The sequence below is a fragment of the Bombyx mandarina genome, chromosome 28, assembly GCF_030267445.1.
Source record: "Bombyx mandarina strain Sakado chromosome 28, ASM3026744v2".
Lineage (NCBI taxonomy): Eukaryota > Metazoa > Arthropoda > Insecta > Lepidoptera > Bombycidae > Bombyx > Bombyx mandarina.
The window spans coordinates 4,908,658-4,924,813 of NC_143233.1; the positions used below are offsets into that span (position 1 = coordinate 4,908,658).

At 36.7% G+C, this 16,156-nt stretch overlaps 1 protein-coding gene and 1 long non-coding RNA gene across 2 annotated transcripts in view; both read left to right on the plus strand.

The window, feature by feature from the left end:
• LOC114251643 (uncharacterized) overlaps window positions 1–16,156 on the plus strand; it is a 34,669-nt gene that overhangs the window by 3,378 nt on the left and 15,135 nt on the right. Inside the window, exons 4-5 of the mRNA XM_089739106.1 lie at window positions 14,089–14,178; window positions 15,396–15,501. Of these exons, the coding sequence (XP_089595232.1) occupies window positions 14,089–14,178; window positions 15,396–15,501 (196 nt within the window). The remainder of the gene's footprint in view (window positions 1–14,088; window positions 14,179–15,395; window positions 15,502–16,156) is intronic.
• LOC149499701 (uncharacterized) lies at window positions 7,499–9,149 on the plus strand. The gene is made up of 2 exons (XR_016325556.1): window positions 7,499–8,029; window positions 8,476–9,149. It is a non-coding gene; the product is annotated as an uncharacterized LOC149499701 (long non-coding RNA).

A 16,156-nucleotide genomic window follows, 5' to 3' on the forward strand; every position in this document is an offset into this window, starting at 1 on the left:
CATTACTGTTTCACGGCAGAAATAGGCAGGGCGGTGATACCTACCCGTCCGGACTCACAAGAGGTCCTACCACCAGTAACAAGTTGTCTATCAGTTTTGCTCCGCGACAATTCTTTAGCCCCTTGAATTGTAGCCAATTGAATCACAAGAGATCTAGCGAGGGAGGGTTTTCTTGTTAAGATTGGGAACGTCCTGCTCTATCAAACATGATTTACGAGTTTTATAACCGTGGGACTTGCAACCGCATATCGCGTCTTAACAAGTCTCAACAACCTGCAATTTATCAATCAAAGATTACAAACGGAGCTCTCTTCGATGAGTGTGATTTTGGTCATAGAAGAATGTATGGTAATATGGCTTTTCGGTTTCAATGTTTTGTTTAGTTGTAGCGTTAAAATACAATGATGACGAAGGTTAATGATATCGTAACGTTGTGTTTCAGATACAATTTATTATACTAGTAGCAATGATGTACATCATTGACTAGTAGTCCCCCGGTAGTCGAAATTCGACTATAATTAATTGAAATTATAACTTTATACACTATTATGATTCTATTTTCAAAGACTATTATACTTCTATAATCATAGACTTCGCCAAAAATACTCTTTAGACAAATATTAATAGAGAAACAATATTTAATCTATTCTCAATTTGACCACAGACTTTAAGCAATAAAAAAAGTTTGACATTAAACAAATAGTGTGCATGCGTGTGTGTGTGTCAAATACATGGTAGTGTGTGTAATGTTTTTTTTTATGCGTAACTTTAAAAACTTATCATTCTGCACTCCTTCTCTATATTCTCTATAAATGTGGGAAATTTCATACTCTTCCGTCTGCGCAATTTTCGTAAAAAGGGTTACAAAGTTTTTGCTTCACATATTATTAATATAAATACCCGATGAGTTCTAATAACTAGGTCCGATGACGCTTTTCTTGATATTTCAAAGTTGCGTGTGCGGTAATGAAAATTTGTTTCTGCTCTACACGCTTAAGTATTTGGTATAGCATTTCACATGATATGGTGGACGCAGTTAAAAAATATATTGTTCTCAAATAAAATCATCACATTTATTTCTTTACTACTGACCCGCCCTCGCTTCGCTTCGGAAACTGTAATTTATTATTGATTTCTCCACTATTTAATGGGTGTTATTATACATATAAAGTATAAACATTCCTATTCAATCACTCTATCTATTAAAAAAAATCGCATCATAATCCGTTGCGTAGTTTTAAAGATTTAAGCATACATAGGGATATAGGGACAGAGAAAGCGACTTTGTTTTATACTATGTAGTGAATAGGCGGTTTAAAAAAAAAAGTGTATTAGTCTAGCTCAGGATCCGATCTATGACCAACATGTTAAGCTAGTTACTGGAACTAGTAAACCTATACAAGTGACCTAACGGGGTCATGCTACAATTTGAGACAGTATGAAGTCTCAAATTCCCTTCTGCACCTCTAATGTATTGAACATACCTACCTACCTATCAACCAAAAAATTTCTAATATCTTGATTCATCTGTTTACCTGCTACTGTTTGTCATAGCATCAGTCAGTGACAGCATTGTATGTAGTGTTGATATATTACCTATGATCCGTTGGATTCTCGTAATATCGACGTAACAAAATTCCACCGATAAATATGATTTTGGAATAACTTCTATAAAACTCTTCCTTTCAAAAAAGCTGGGGCGAAAGAGCTTACTACCTGCTTAGTGTGAACTACCAAGTTGTTCTTTAAAAAGTCAAACCACCCATTTTTTCCACATCATATTACGGACAAATACATAAGTATTTTTATTTTTTCATAGTCTCATTAGTTGGTATACCAACCAAACCGGGCTAGTAGGTGAGCTCACGGGGCTCAAACCTGACGATGTTGCTAACACGAACCCTAGCTAGAGCCATGCTTCGCAGAATCTACCACCGGATTGGAAACGCGACCCACTGAGAAGATCCGACTAGAAACTCAGTGAGCTGTGTCTGTGGGTTGATTTACTCGCCGAGCCCTTCGTCGCAAGCGAGGGTTCGACGAGAACGATGACCGGTGCTTGGGGTACCTAAAAGCACCGTTAGTGGATCGGGTGGAACGTGACGTGTTTTGGGCGACGTCGACTGTTTACCATTTGGTCCGCAGGATCGGCAATATAAACTACTCAAAACAAAATAGGGCCCACTCTAAGTTAATCTCGAATTTCGTCTAAAAAAAATTGTTTGGTAGCAAATAGTGAAGTTAATCATTTCGAAGTATTGTTGACATGTTTATCTAACGTTATCAATGTTTCAAGTCAGGAATTCAATGGTGTGTAGACAAAAAAAATTAAGTACTCCAAAAAACGTTTATTACTCAAATTCTCAGTCATTTGTACCCTCAGTCACGTTCTGAATGTTACAGTCGCACGTCTACTTTTTTTCATTTTGACTTGATTTCGGTGTTACTCGCGATCATTATGCCTGGTTCTCGGCGCCATATGGATGTGGAAACAGCAACAAGAGCAGTGTTCATGCTTCAGGAGGGAGAATCTCAGAGATCAGTGGCAAGACGTCGTGGTGTGTCGCGACGAGCTATTCGAAACGCGTGGGAACGCTTTCTAGAGACAGGTGGTGTCACGGGGAGATCTGGATCAGGAAGAGCGCGAGCTACAACCGTTCAGGAAGACCGGTATATCAGATTGACTGCACGTCGAGAGCGTACGATTTTCGCCCGCGTCTTACAAAATCGACTGCGGCAATCGACTGGTACACGAATTGGTGATCAAACCATTCGAAATCAGCTCCATGAAGACGGACAACGTTCCAGATCTCATGTTATTCGTCTAATATTGACAAGAGCGCATCGTGCAGCGCGTTCGAGGTTTGCTCGCGAGCACGCGGAGTGGACAACAGACAACTGGAGAAATGTACTCTTTACGGACGAAAGTAAAGTGAAGTTTTTCAGTGACGATCGTCGAGTGCGCGTGTGGAGAAGAGAAGGAGAACGTTTTTCAGAACCTTGCATAGATGAAAGGGATAGTTTTGGAGGTCCAAATGTTATGGTGTGGGCTGGAATAAGCTTGCTCGGTAAAACTGAGGTGGTAATTCTGGAAGAAGGCCCCATAACTGCCTCCCGGTATGTCGATCGAATAATTCGGCTCCATGTCATCCCATTTTCACAAAGAGTGGGCTAAAACTTCGTCTTTATGCAAGACAATGCTCGCCCACATACAGCGCGAACAACCCAGAGAGCTTTCTCTGAGGCCAATATTACGGTTTTACCGTGGCCGGTCATGAGTCCCGATCTTAACTCCATTGAACATTTATGGAACCAACTGAAAAAAAGCCTCAAATCGAACTTCAGTAATGTGACTAATCGGCAAGAGCTCATAAACGCCTTAAAATTGTGTTGGGGGCGAATACCCGAGGAAAACATCACCCACTTGATTGAAAGTGTCCCAGATAGGGTCAGAGAGTGCATACGGAACAGAGGAGGACCTACTCGCTATTAAGCACCATCAAACTCATTGATTTACTCAATAAGAAAAATCAAAATCAAACTTTACTTAAATCAATAATTTCTGTCAACTTTCCTAAAAACTGTAAATTTTGATTAAATTCCATAAAATTGGCAAAACTTACTCTTGTTAATGTTTACACACTTTCAAAATCCTTAATTTATTCATTCCTAATCATAAAAACTGAAAAAAAGAAGAATCTGTAAAATTCACTTAAAAAACATGGTGGGCCCTATTTTGTTTTGAGTAGTTTAGTTAGTTAGATGCACCGACACCGAAAAGTCTTACTAAGAGTAAAACAGCAACTTAGCCATTGAACCTTCAATTTAGTTTCTCTCAATAGATCCCTCAATGGTTTTTATAAAAATTTGAGAATCACTGGCCTATCGAATGTTATATAACAAAATAATGTTAACGGAAATTCAAATGTCAAAACGTAAGTATGGCGAGGTCGCGGACGACGCGACGGTGCCGGGTAGTGTCGACTATCAGCATGTCTAGAAAGTTCGACGTTTCACTACATTGTTTCAGACAGTCTTCGATTGTACGTTTCTCATTTATTGATAAATGAATGTCAGTAATTGTCGGATGATATTAATTTTATTGTAGTTTTCATTTAAAGTAAATATCTAATAAATCTGAACTTTTATTTATTTCGGTTTTACTTGTTTTCTTTACTGGTGGCAGGACCCCTTGTGTGTCCGCGCGAGTGGGTACCACCACCCTACCTATTTCTGCTGTGAAGCAGTAATGCGTTTCGGTTTGAAGGGTGGGGCAGCCGTTGTAACTATACTTGAGACCTTAGAACTTATATTTCAAGGTGGGTGGCGCATTTGCGTGATGTCTATGGGCTCCAGTAACCACTCAACACCAGGTGGGCTGTGAGCTCGTCCACCAATCTAAGCAATAAAAAAGCCCTTTTTTATATCGGTTTTACTTGTTTTTTTTTTATCTCATTGTCTGGTTTGAAGCTTGTGGATTTTCCCAAGTGCTACGGTTTCTCGACAAAATTTTTTTTGCTGTTTTGTTTGTTGATTACTGGTATCATAGTAAAAGAAGCGGAAAATATAATGTAAATTAAATCCCCACAGCTTTATAGGTAATGTTATAGAATACAGAACTTTAAGAACCTGGTAGCGTCATACGAACACAATAAAACTTAAAAAATATATATATTACAGTATTAATCTCATTAAATGCGCAAGTGCACCGATTTGTAGAAACAATTCTACCTCCATCTACGATTAACAATATCAATTAACATTAACAAGAAACTGTAATGTCAGCGACTGTGTTAAGTTTCAAATTATTACGGAGAACATTATCGGATAGGGAGCTATAGCCGAGATGGGTTCTCGGAATATCCACATCCGTTTTTATTTTGTACTAGCGATCCGCCCTCGCTTCGCTTCGGAAACATTAAATTTTATTATTGATAGGCGAAGCCCGCCATGTTGCGCGCGGTACGACAATAACTGCGGGTGACGCCGCGGGGCGAAGCTATTCTAAAAAAAGTAGCCTATGTTACTTCTAAAATCATCAGCTACCTATTAGTGAAAGTCTCATCAAAGTCGGTCCAGCCGTTCCAGAGGTTAGCCGGAACAAACAGACAGACAGGCAGGCAGACAAAAATTGTAAAAAATGTAATTTTGGTGTATGTACCGTATATATATTCATATGCATGTGGTAAAAAGCGGTTATTTCAATATTACAAACAGACACTCTAATTTTATTTACATGTATAGATGAACTATGCTGTCGTGCGTTTTTGAGCCGATAAATAATCTCATGCGGCTCACGTTACATTAACGTTTTGTAACCAAAGCATTCAGAGAAGAGGATGTTTATGTAAACATATTGATTTCTTTTTATTTGTGATGCCAGGTTGTATATCAATATTATTTTCTTTCTCGTGATATGTTTTTGCTGGATCTCATCCGTAAATATTATAAGCCCTTTTTTTTCTTGTCAAAATAACATCTTATCTTTTTAATAACAATCCCAACGTTGTATTAGGATTATAATAATCTTTCTGCCCAAAGAATAAATTGAATATAACTATTTGAAATTACTCTAGCATTTTTTTTATTTTTATTGCTTAGATGGGTGGACGAGCTCACAGCCCACCTGGTGTTAAGTGGTTACTGGAGCCCATAAACATTTACGACGTAAATGCGCCACCCACCTTGAGATATAAGTTCTAAAGTCTCAGTATAGTTACAACGGCTGCCCCGCCGTTCAAACCGAAACGCATTACTGCTTCACGGCAGAAATAGGCGGGGTGGTGGTACCTACCCGCGCGCCTAGGACTCACAAGAGGTCCTACCGCCAATCGTATAATGATGGTGTTATGTACATAAAGTATTAAAGGTATTATGTAGATAAAGTATATAAAGTCGACGTGGCTTAAAGTATAAGGCGCCCGGTGCATTCGTATCGAACAATACACCGGTGTTCGAATCCCGCAGGCGCACAGTGGGTCGATACTATGATTTTAGTGACTTAGGCACCAACTTTGTTTTTTTACATTTTTCTTTATGTAGATAGATAGAGCTCGTTAATCTAAATAATAATTGTTTTAGGCAAAAATGACAAAAACTTTATAGTTTGGTCAGAAAAATGTGTTTTGTGATTTTTTTGTATGGAGCGGGTCACATTAAATTAAATTCCTGCTAAGTACTGCGAGGTCCCGCTTTGAAACTTTATTTTCCTTACACCTTGTCTAGTCTACTATCATTTGATGCTATGAACATGTGCATAAAGTTGCAACTCTGCCAAATAAATGGATCGAAAAAAATTAATAAATACATAGAATAAAAACCTTTATATTTTTTTTCGTAATTGCTTTTAAGTTAAATTTGATATGGATTAGTAAGTAAAAGCACGTAATGATACCCATAATTACACAATACCTAACAACAATACATTTAGTAGGTCTCTAATTAAGCAATCTCTCTAATTATTAGGATAGTTAACATTATTTAATGAGGATAACTAGTTAAGCAACCATTACTGGGTAGTAGAAAATATAGTAAATATTTGTTTGTCTCTGGAAGTATAAAGTGACCATGTTTATTATATACTAACTAGTGTTCGTTTATTCGTACTACTACTAACTACTACTAACATCTCGTGATTGTCGTTGTGATCTTCCTTTTTCCGTTATAATGAATAATTTTGTTAACAATTTAGAATTATTTATGATTTTAAGAGAGCAACTACAGTCGCTGTCTGATAATAAAAAACTCTTTCAATTCCTACAAAATCAAATAAACGTGACCGAAGTATTGAGCTCCAAAAATTCTATACGCACTTTTGTTCAAATATAAGTGCAATATAAAAACGAAGTAGTCGCATGTTAGCACAGTTTATAAGAAAAAATGTGATTGGTTAGAAGGTGCAATAAACTGGCCCGTAGGAATGATACCTGAAGCTATCAACACTGTACAGGAAAGACTCGAGATTTCTACTACTGAAGATGTTGAAAATGTACCACCCTCAAATGTACTACAGAAGCCTCGACATCTACTTTTACACCTCGAAACCTTTTGAAGAATTGGGATCCAGGCAAAAACGAAGACGCATTGAACAAATTTACCAATCGCTTTCGTTATCCCCGGATGAAATGAAAGCTACTACAATTGCTAGTTTGAGAAACACTGGAAATGAAGATGTAGGAGAAATAATTAACCACTTGTCAAATCACCCCGAAGATCTAGAAAAAGTTAAGGAGTGTTTAAGTACAAGTAAAGTGAAAAGTAGTACATATTCTCCCGATAAGGCACTATTAGTTTCACTTAAATTAAGTAAGTGGCAGTATATAAACCTAAGAGAAGCAGCAAGTGAAAATGGGTCTGATTTATACCCTTCTTAATATAAAATTAAGCAAGGAAAAACCAAATGTTATCCAGGGAAAGACGAGATAATTATTACTGAAGAAGGAGCTGCTATTAAAATGCAAGCATTACTAAACTTGGCGCTATATAGGCTCTTAGATGTGATTACGACCCAGCAAGAGAGCTACTGCTTATAAGCAAATAGGCTTTGATAGAGCCCCAGGTCAAAGTAATTATAAACAGAAAACTGAAACAGAGTTTGATGATTCATCTATTTTCATGGTCAGTCTAGTTCTTATAAGGCTTCAGACATTTGATGGAACAGTTGCTTGGGAAAACGATCTACCCTAATCAACTTTTTATTGCCGTCCAATAATGTTTAAATTTACAAAAGAAACGCAGTCAACAGTGGCAATTATAAAAGCTAGCATAACAGAAGAAATAGAATGACTTCAGCCATCAAAAATCAAACAAGTTGAAGTGAAGCATCAATTGCACATGACGATGATAGACGGCAAAATAACCTCATATTTGTTAGAAACATTTTCTGCTATCTGTGATATTTGCAAAGCAAAACCGTCAGAGTTTTTGGAGTCACTTGCTTGTCAAAGAGAAAATAATGAAGAAATATTCCAGTATGGAATGCCATCTTTACATGCCTGGATAAGATGCATGGAGTGCTTACTTCATATCGGTAAATATAATTTTATTACTTCACAATTTTTTCATCGTACGTGGTTTCCTGTGAGATTATTTTTTTATGACACTTTTTTGTTTTCGTCTTATCGTTTGGACTTCAAGAAATGGGGTTACAGGGGGGGATGACAAAGAAAAAATATCAATCAGAAAGAGCGCTATACAGTAAGCGTTTAAAAAGGAATGCGGTTTATTTATAGATGTTTTCAAGCAAGAAGTAGGAACAACCAATGATGACAATACTGCCAGAAGATTTTTCAGGGATGTAGAAGGAACAGCCCGCATAACAGGAATACGTAAAGATTGAATAGAGAGGTTTCACGTGATTCTTCAGACTGTTGCATCTGGAGAGCGCGTGGACCTTTCCAATTTTTCCGAATTTTGTAGATATACTGCAGAATTGTATGTTAATTTATATCCCTGGTATTATATTATGCCTTTCAGTATCCATAAATTGTTGGCTCATGGCGGTGATATACAATAATGAAGAACTTTGGTGCCATTCGAATAGGTAAGCTCTCGGAAGAGGCAGCGGAAGCTCTCAATAAAGATTTTTGGAAATATACAGAGAGTTGTTATTTTAGAAAAATAAGTAGAACGTCGACTAATGAGGATATTTTACACAATCTTCTTTTGTCTTCTGGCCTAAAGATCGAATGGTGAAACAAAATATACAAAACTTAGAGAGATTGCTTAATTAGAGACCTACTAAATTTATTGTTGTTAGGTATTATGTAATTATGGGTATCATTACGTGCTTTTACTTACTAATCCATATCAAATTTAACTTAAAAGCACTTACGAAAAAAAAAATAAAGGTTTTTATTCTATGTATTTTTTCATTTTTTTCGATCCATTTATTTGGCAGAGTTGCAACTTTATGCACATGTTCATAGCATCAAATGATAGTAGACTAGACAAGGTGTAAGGAAAATAAAGTTTCAAAGCGGGACCTCGCGGTACTTAGCAGGAATTTAATTTAATGTGACCCGCTCCATACAAAAAAATCACAAAACACATTTTTCTGACCAAACTATAAAGTTTTTTTCATTTTTGCCCAAAACAATTATTATTTAGATTAACGAGCTCTATCTATCTACATAAAGAAAAATGTAAAATAACAAAGTTGGTGCCTAAGTCACTAAAATCATAGTATCGACCCACTGTGAGGCGGTTACCAATTTTTCTAATGAAATACGCACTTAACAAATATTCAAGATTGATTTTCACAGTGAAGGAATAACATCGAGTATTAATAAGCAAACCTGCAAAATTATAATTTGCGTACTGGTGATAGGACCTCTTGTGAGTCCGCGCGGGTAGGTACCACCACCCTGCCTATTTCTGCCGTTAAGCAGTAATGCGTTTCGGTCTGAAGAGTAGGGCAGCCGTTGTAACTATACTGAGATCTTAGAACTTATATCTCAAGGTGTAGATAGATTTACGTTGTAGATGTCTATGGGCTCCAGTAACCACGTAACACCAAGTGGGCTGTGAACTCGACCACCCACCTAAGCAATAAATATAATAATATCAATGCTTCAATACTAACGAACTGATAAAAAAAAAAAATTTTTACTAACAATCACGCCACATTAACTGGGCCCGTGCTAAGTTCGTAAAGAACTTGTGTTACAGGTGCCAGATAACGGAAATAAATATAAGATTTTTATTATACACATACATATATTTAATATACATCCATAACCCTGGAAAAGACATTTAGATTTATCATACAAATATCTTCCCTTGGCGGGATTCGAACCCGCGACCCCCTTGTGTAGTGACCATGTCACTTACCACTACACCAGACGGCTGTTAAAATGTTAAATGTGGTAATGTCGTTTCTGTGGATTTATTGCGATTGTATTACGTGTCGTAATCATGTTATATACGGACAATGTAATACAATAAATAATTGTGTGTACAATTAGTTTGTTTGTTCATTCGTACTTGATGATATTGTAAACGAACATTGCGACAAACAGTAATGATTATATTCATTTGTGGAATTGTTTTTAAGTAACACATCGTGACATGGATGTAGGTTATCTATATTTTATATTAATACGTGAAGCAAAAACTTTGTATCCATTTTTACGAAAATTGCGCGGACGGAGGAGTATGAAATTTTCTACACTTATACAGAATATAGAGAAGAAGTGCACAATGCAAATTTTTTTTTTTAAATAATGCATAAAAGATACTTTAAATCAATAAAGATAAACGTTACACACACCACATACCATGTATTTGACGCACACACGCATGCATACTATTTATTGTCAAACTTTTGTTCTTGACGTCTGTGGTCAAATTGAGAATAGATTAAATATTGTTTTTGATTATTAATATTATTTTATAGTGTAGCCTTGGCGAAATTTGTGACTATAGTATGTGTACAAACTTACAATTCCAATTAATTATAGTCGAATTTCGACTACTGTGGGACCTCTAGTAATTGTAAATAGACATGCTTTAACAAAAACCGACTTCAAATAGAAAAACAAAGATATTCCAAAACAAATTAATATACACTAAAAACAATAATCATCGAAATCGGTTGACGTGATATTGAGTTATTCATCTATTTGTCGCGCACGTACGTAATGCAAATTTAAGACTTAGGTATATATGGTTTTCTCATGAATACCAATTATCAGAACTGGACTAAATTGAAATGTTACCACACGGGAAGCGTCCGCTTTCTAATAAAAAAATATCGTTTCACCCAGACAAAAGTTGTGAGGTAACAAACAAAAAAAACCAACATACAGTCGAATTGAGAACCTCCTCCTTTTTTGAAATCAGTTAAAAAGAGATTACTAAACTTAAAAACCGCATCAATTTCTTAATAATTTCCGCCAACTAGATATTTTGAAATTAATATATTTTGTATCTACTTATTTCAGTATAAAATAGTTTTTATTATTCCATTTTACAAAGGTAGAAGAACAATTTGAAACGTGCGTTCATATACAGTTCTTTTCCTGAAATATTCTTACGACATCTTATCAGTTCTGGAATTAATTTTTCCCTTAGGATAGGACTGTATTTCGATAACTATGACATGTCTAACTTCCATCGAGATTTGTTTACTTATTCCACATTGTAAATCTTTGAAAGTAATGGAGGTAATTAGTGTAGAATATTAGAGTACACAATAGACTATTATCTTACTTACGATCAGCGTGCGCTAGTGAAATTTCTATAAATAAAACCAACAAAACATCAAGCATAACAAAATGAACAAATAAAGCTTATGCCTCATGTATCTTTTTAGGTCTCGTTAAAATTCTATATCTGTATTCGTATTGCGCAAGTTTGTTATTATGCACATAATAATATATTATAATGTCGTTGTGTGAATATTTTACTGCACGTGCCTTTTCTATATTTACGTAATAATTTACGGAATTTTTAATCGATTTAATGTTTTATCGATATTGAATCGGACGCTTTCGTTTCTTTACAAAATTATCTGTGACGATTGTGAACGAATTTTTGTTTCTCAAAGATTTGTTCGACAAATTAGATTATTTGTACGTCACCGTTATGTCAGCGTTGACGTAATCGCTGGGTTAGCTTATTATTATGATGTACTTGAATACAAGTTCTAGTAATTTGTTGGGATTTATGTATGTACTAGCGACCCACCCTCGCTTCGCTTAGGGAACTGTAATTTATTATAGTTTGAGATTTGAGTTAGTATGAGTTTATAGTGTGAGACAGCAATACAATTCCCAAAAAAAGAAATCTTTAATTCATCCTAAAAACACAGCACATTACAAATGTAATGTTCCATTAGGGCTTACAAGCGCAATATGTACTATTGCCAAAAGTGATTTTAATTGTTGATTCAATAACGTAATATGGGTAATAATAATTCTTCAGAGAGCCTGTAGATTAAACGCGAGGTCTGTCTCCTACCCAATCGAGACTTTCAACTGCATCTCTCAAGCTAACAGCCTGGCCACGGGACATTCGCCGATACGAATATTCGCGCGGTGCGAACGGCGAAGCGTCTAGCGACTAAAATAAGAGCATAGAAATGTACCTAACAAGCCACGCGCACCGGCGACCGGCGAAGCGACCGGCGGAATGTACCGAGCGAATCGCGCGGGCGACTTACGATGCGGCGGGCGAGCAAAACAAATGCATGAATAAGGACGGCGCAAGCCACGGAGTCGAGCGGTAGTCGCGGCGAATAGTGCAGTGATTAAATGAGTTTAGTTGTTTTCGCCGCGAAAAATGAACGCCGAAATTTTTATATTTTTTATGAATTTTTTTTTTATATGTTTAAACTCGTCGTGGCCGAACGGATAAGACGTCCGGTGTTGAGCGATGCACCGGTAGTCGAATATCAGGCGGGTACCAATTTTTATAATGAAATACGTACTCAACAAATTTTAATGTTCACGATTGATTTCCACGGTGAAGGAATAACATCGTGTAATAAAAATGAAACCCTCAAAATTACAATTTGCGTAATTACTGGGGGTAGGACCTCTTGTGAGTCCGCGCGGGTGGGTACCACCACCCTGCCTGTTTCTGCCGTGAAGTAGTAATGCGTTTCGGTTTGAAGGGTGGGGCAGCCATTGTAACTATACTTGAGACCTTAGAACTTATATCTCAAGGTGGGTGGCGCATTTACGTTGTGGATGTCTATGGGCTTCAGTAACCACTTAACACAAGGTGGACTGTGAGTTCATCCACCCATCTAAGCCATAAAAAAAATATATAGCTGAAATAGAATAGCTAGACCAGCTATTTGGAAGTCTAGCCACCCAAAGTATTTCTCGTACTTCTTGTGGAATTCTCCATCTATAGATATACTCCGATTCTTATTCAAATCATGTACTTCACAATCTTTTCCAAATAATAGGTCCTGAACCAAAAAACTATTAATTTGTAAGCAATATCGAGATAATTTCGATATAGACATTTCGCTGTCGGACTTCCTTACTAGTCGCGGCGGCGAACGTGAGTACCCGTGGCCTGCAAACGGTGCTGCGCGAATGGTCGCCTCGCCCACCGCTTCGCTGTTCGCACCGCCGATCCCCGTGGCCAGGCTGTAAGGGTGGCGTTTACGAGTTGATGTCGTGTTCGAAAACTACTCTATACCCTTACTAGCGACCCGCCCTCGCTTCGCTTCGGAAACTGTAATTTATTATTGATTTCTCCACTATTTAATGGATGTTATTGTACATATAAACCTTCCTCTTCAATCACTCTATCTATTAAAAAAACCGCATCAAAATCCGTTGCGTAGTTTTAAAGATTTAAGCATACATAGGGATATAGAGACAGAGAAAGCGACTTTGTTTTATACTATGTAGTGATGTGTATGTACTCATGCACTCGTTTGTGTATCGGGTCGCGTGGAGTGTCTCAGAAGAGACCTATGTCCAACAGTGCTACTAACTAAATTAGGCGGTTAACACATTGAATGCGTTGTGCGGTTTAAAAAGCCCCATACGCAACTGTCCTCTGATGCGGCAGTCATACTCGTGTTCTAACGCTCGAAATATGAGGCGACCGTGTCCAGGTTTCTATGGGCATGAGTCATATTATATGAGTTATATTATGAGTCATATAAACGGCCGTCTGGTGTAGTGGTAAGTGACATGGTCACTACACAAGGGGGTCGCGGGTTCGAATCCCGCCAAGGGAAGATATTTGTATGATAAATATAAATGTCTTTCCAGGGTTATGGGTCTATATTAAATATATGTATGTGTATAATAAAAATATTATATTTATTTCCGTTATCTGGTACTTGTAACACAAGTTCTTTACGAACTTAGCACGGGACCAGTTAACGTGGCGTGATTGTTAGTAAAATATTTTTATTTATTTATTTATTTATATTAAAAAAACGGTCCTTTGTGAGGCTTATCATGTCCCATACGCACTGCAAATAAGTCCGATCTTGCTTCGAAAAGACCTCAAACGTACTGGCTGAAAGTCTTACAAAAATGGTCCTGCAATCAACGTGTTAATAATTGTCCTATATAGTTAAGATATATTTTCAAATTGTTACGTTTTTCGTTTCAGATATTTCGATTCTGTGAAATTAACGGAACTAACGTTCGTCGGGCCCAGTTACGTGCGTGTCAACAAAATGCCCATTGTAAAATTGAAAAGGTATGATTGCGATGTTTTTTATAATAATCTTAATAGTAACGTTAGTATGGTTTCACAGGAAGGCCTTGGATTCGTTTGAATTCCTGATGACCATCGGTGACCACTCATCGTTTCTATGATAGTCTTATAAAAATACTTGTAAATAGCTGTACCCGCCCGCTTCGCTAGGCATTTAAAATTAATTTTACTATCTCTCACCCCCACAAAGATTCTCATCATTAACGACCCCGCAACTGGTGTAGGGAGTTCAACACTCCAATTAATATTAGCCTATCCATTAAGTACATGTATTTTCTACATGGATACCAAGTTTCAAGTCAATCGGATGCATGGTTCATTAGTTATAACGGAACATCCGTAAAAACCACTAGATTTATTTAATAGTATAGAAGATACACACTTAAACTGGTCACTCTGTGTAAATTGTGCTCAAGATTAGGCTCACTAGAACTTTTGAGCTAGGACGGATTAGCAATACTGATTCTTTTGAATGTGTGTGTCGTCCTGAATATTTCAAATTCATATTGACATTGTGTCTTTGACTTTGAGTCTCAAAAAAGATGGTGATATTTACTTTCTGATAGTTGAGCTTGCAGTCCCAGAATGAGAGGTTTGAGGTAGTGAATCGTAGGAAATACGATACAATAATTAAGCTGCGATAATTCAAGGTATTCTTAAGTATTGAATGCAAAAGAGGTACCGTACTTTAAATGTTAAAAAAAATAATTATATAGACGTCGCCATAAAAACGAACGATACTACTACGAACGAACTACGTATGAATAGCAGAAGTAAAACCCTCAGACAGTATTCTGTCTCGCTCTCTCGCAAGCTAAATCGTACAGAAATGTACGTTTGTCTCTGTTCGGTGTCGCTCTTTAATACGCTTTTGTTAGCTTCAGACGTATGTATGTTTGTAACGGAATCTTTGAAGAACATGATTTTGACCCCCTTCAAAACGTCGGTTCAATTCGAAATTTGGTTCACTTATTATGATGACAAATCAAAATAAAAAAAAGATAAAAAAACATTGAAATTCAACTAAAAAATGAAAAATAAATAATAGTTTTAAAAAAACCAACAAAATACGCTTTTATAGAAAGTCCAACTAAAAAATAGAAAAACAATTTTAATAAATTTGAATTCAAAATAGTGTATGATTTTTTTTTCTTTTATCGAGTTGCTGAGCTTTGGCCACTACATATTTTTTTTTTCAGGATAATAACCGAGAGTCTTATATTGAAACACGCGCATAGTTTACAGAGCTTATCGATATTAGGTTGTGAAATGGGCTTCGCCAAAAATGATAACGAGAGGTATCATGTGAGTAATAAATACTTTAAACATATTAGGGTATTTTCTACTAAACAAAAAAAAAATATTTTTATTGCATAGATGGGTGGATGAGCTCACAGCCCACTTGATGCTAAGTGGTTACCGGAGCCCATTGACATTTATAACGGAAATGCCGCCACCCATCTTGAGATATGAGTTCTAAGGTCTCGCTTTTAACAGTACAACGGCTACTCCGCCTTTCAAACCGAAACGTATTACTGCTTCACGGCAGAAATAGGCGGGGTAGTGGTACCTACCCGTGCGGGCCCACAAGAGGTCCTACCACCTGTAAAGAAAAGAAATAATGTATTTTTATTAATAGTAGGTTAAGTAGTGTAATTGTTTAATGTTTTTTTTTTATTAATATTTTTTATTGCTTTGATGGGTGGACGAGTTCACAGCCCACCTGGTGTTAAGTGATTACTGGAGCCCATAGACATCCACAAAGTAAATGCGTCACCCACCTTGAGATATAAGTTCTAAGGTCTCAAGTATAGTTAGTTACATATATACCATAGAATATTGTGAGTAATATTATTTCCTTACATTAGAAGTTACGTAAGGACCATTGTGTACAAATTCAGCACATTTGTCTTGATTAGGCGTGCGCACATGCCTTATGTTGCAAGCCAGTTTTTTTTAC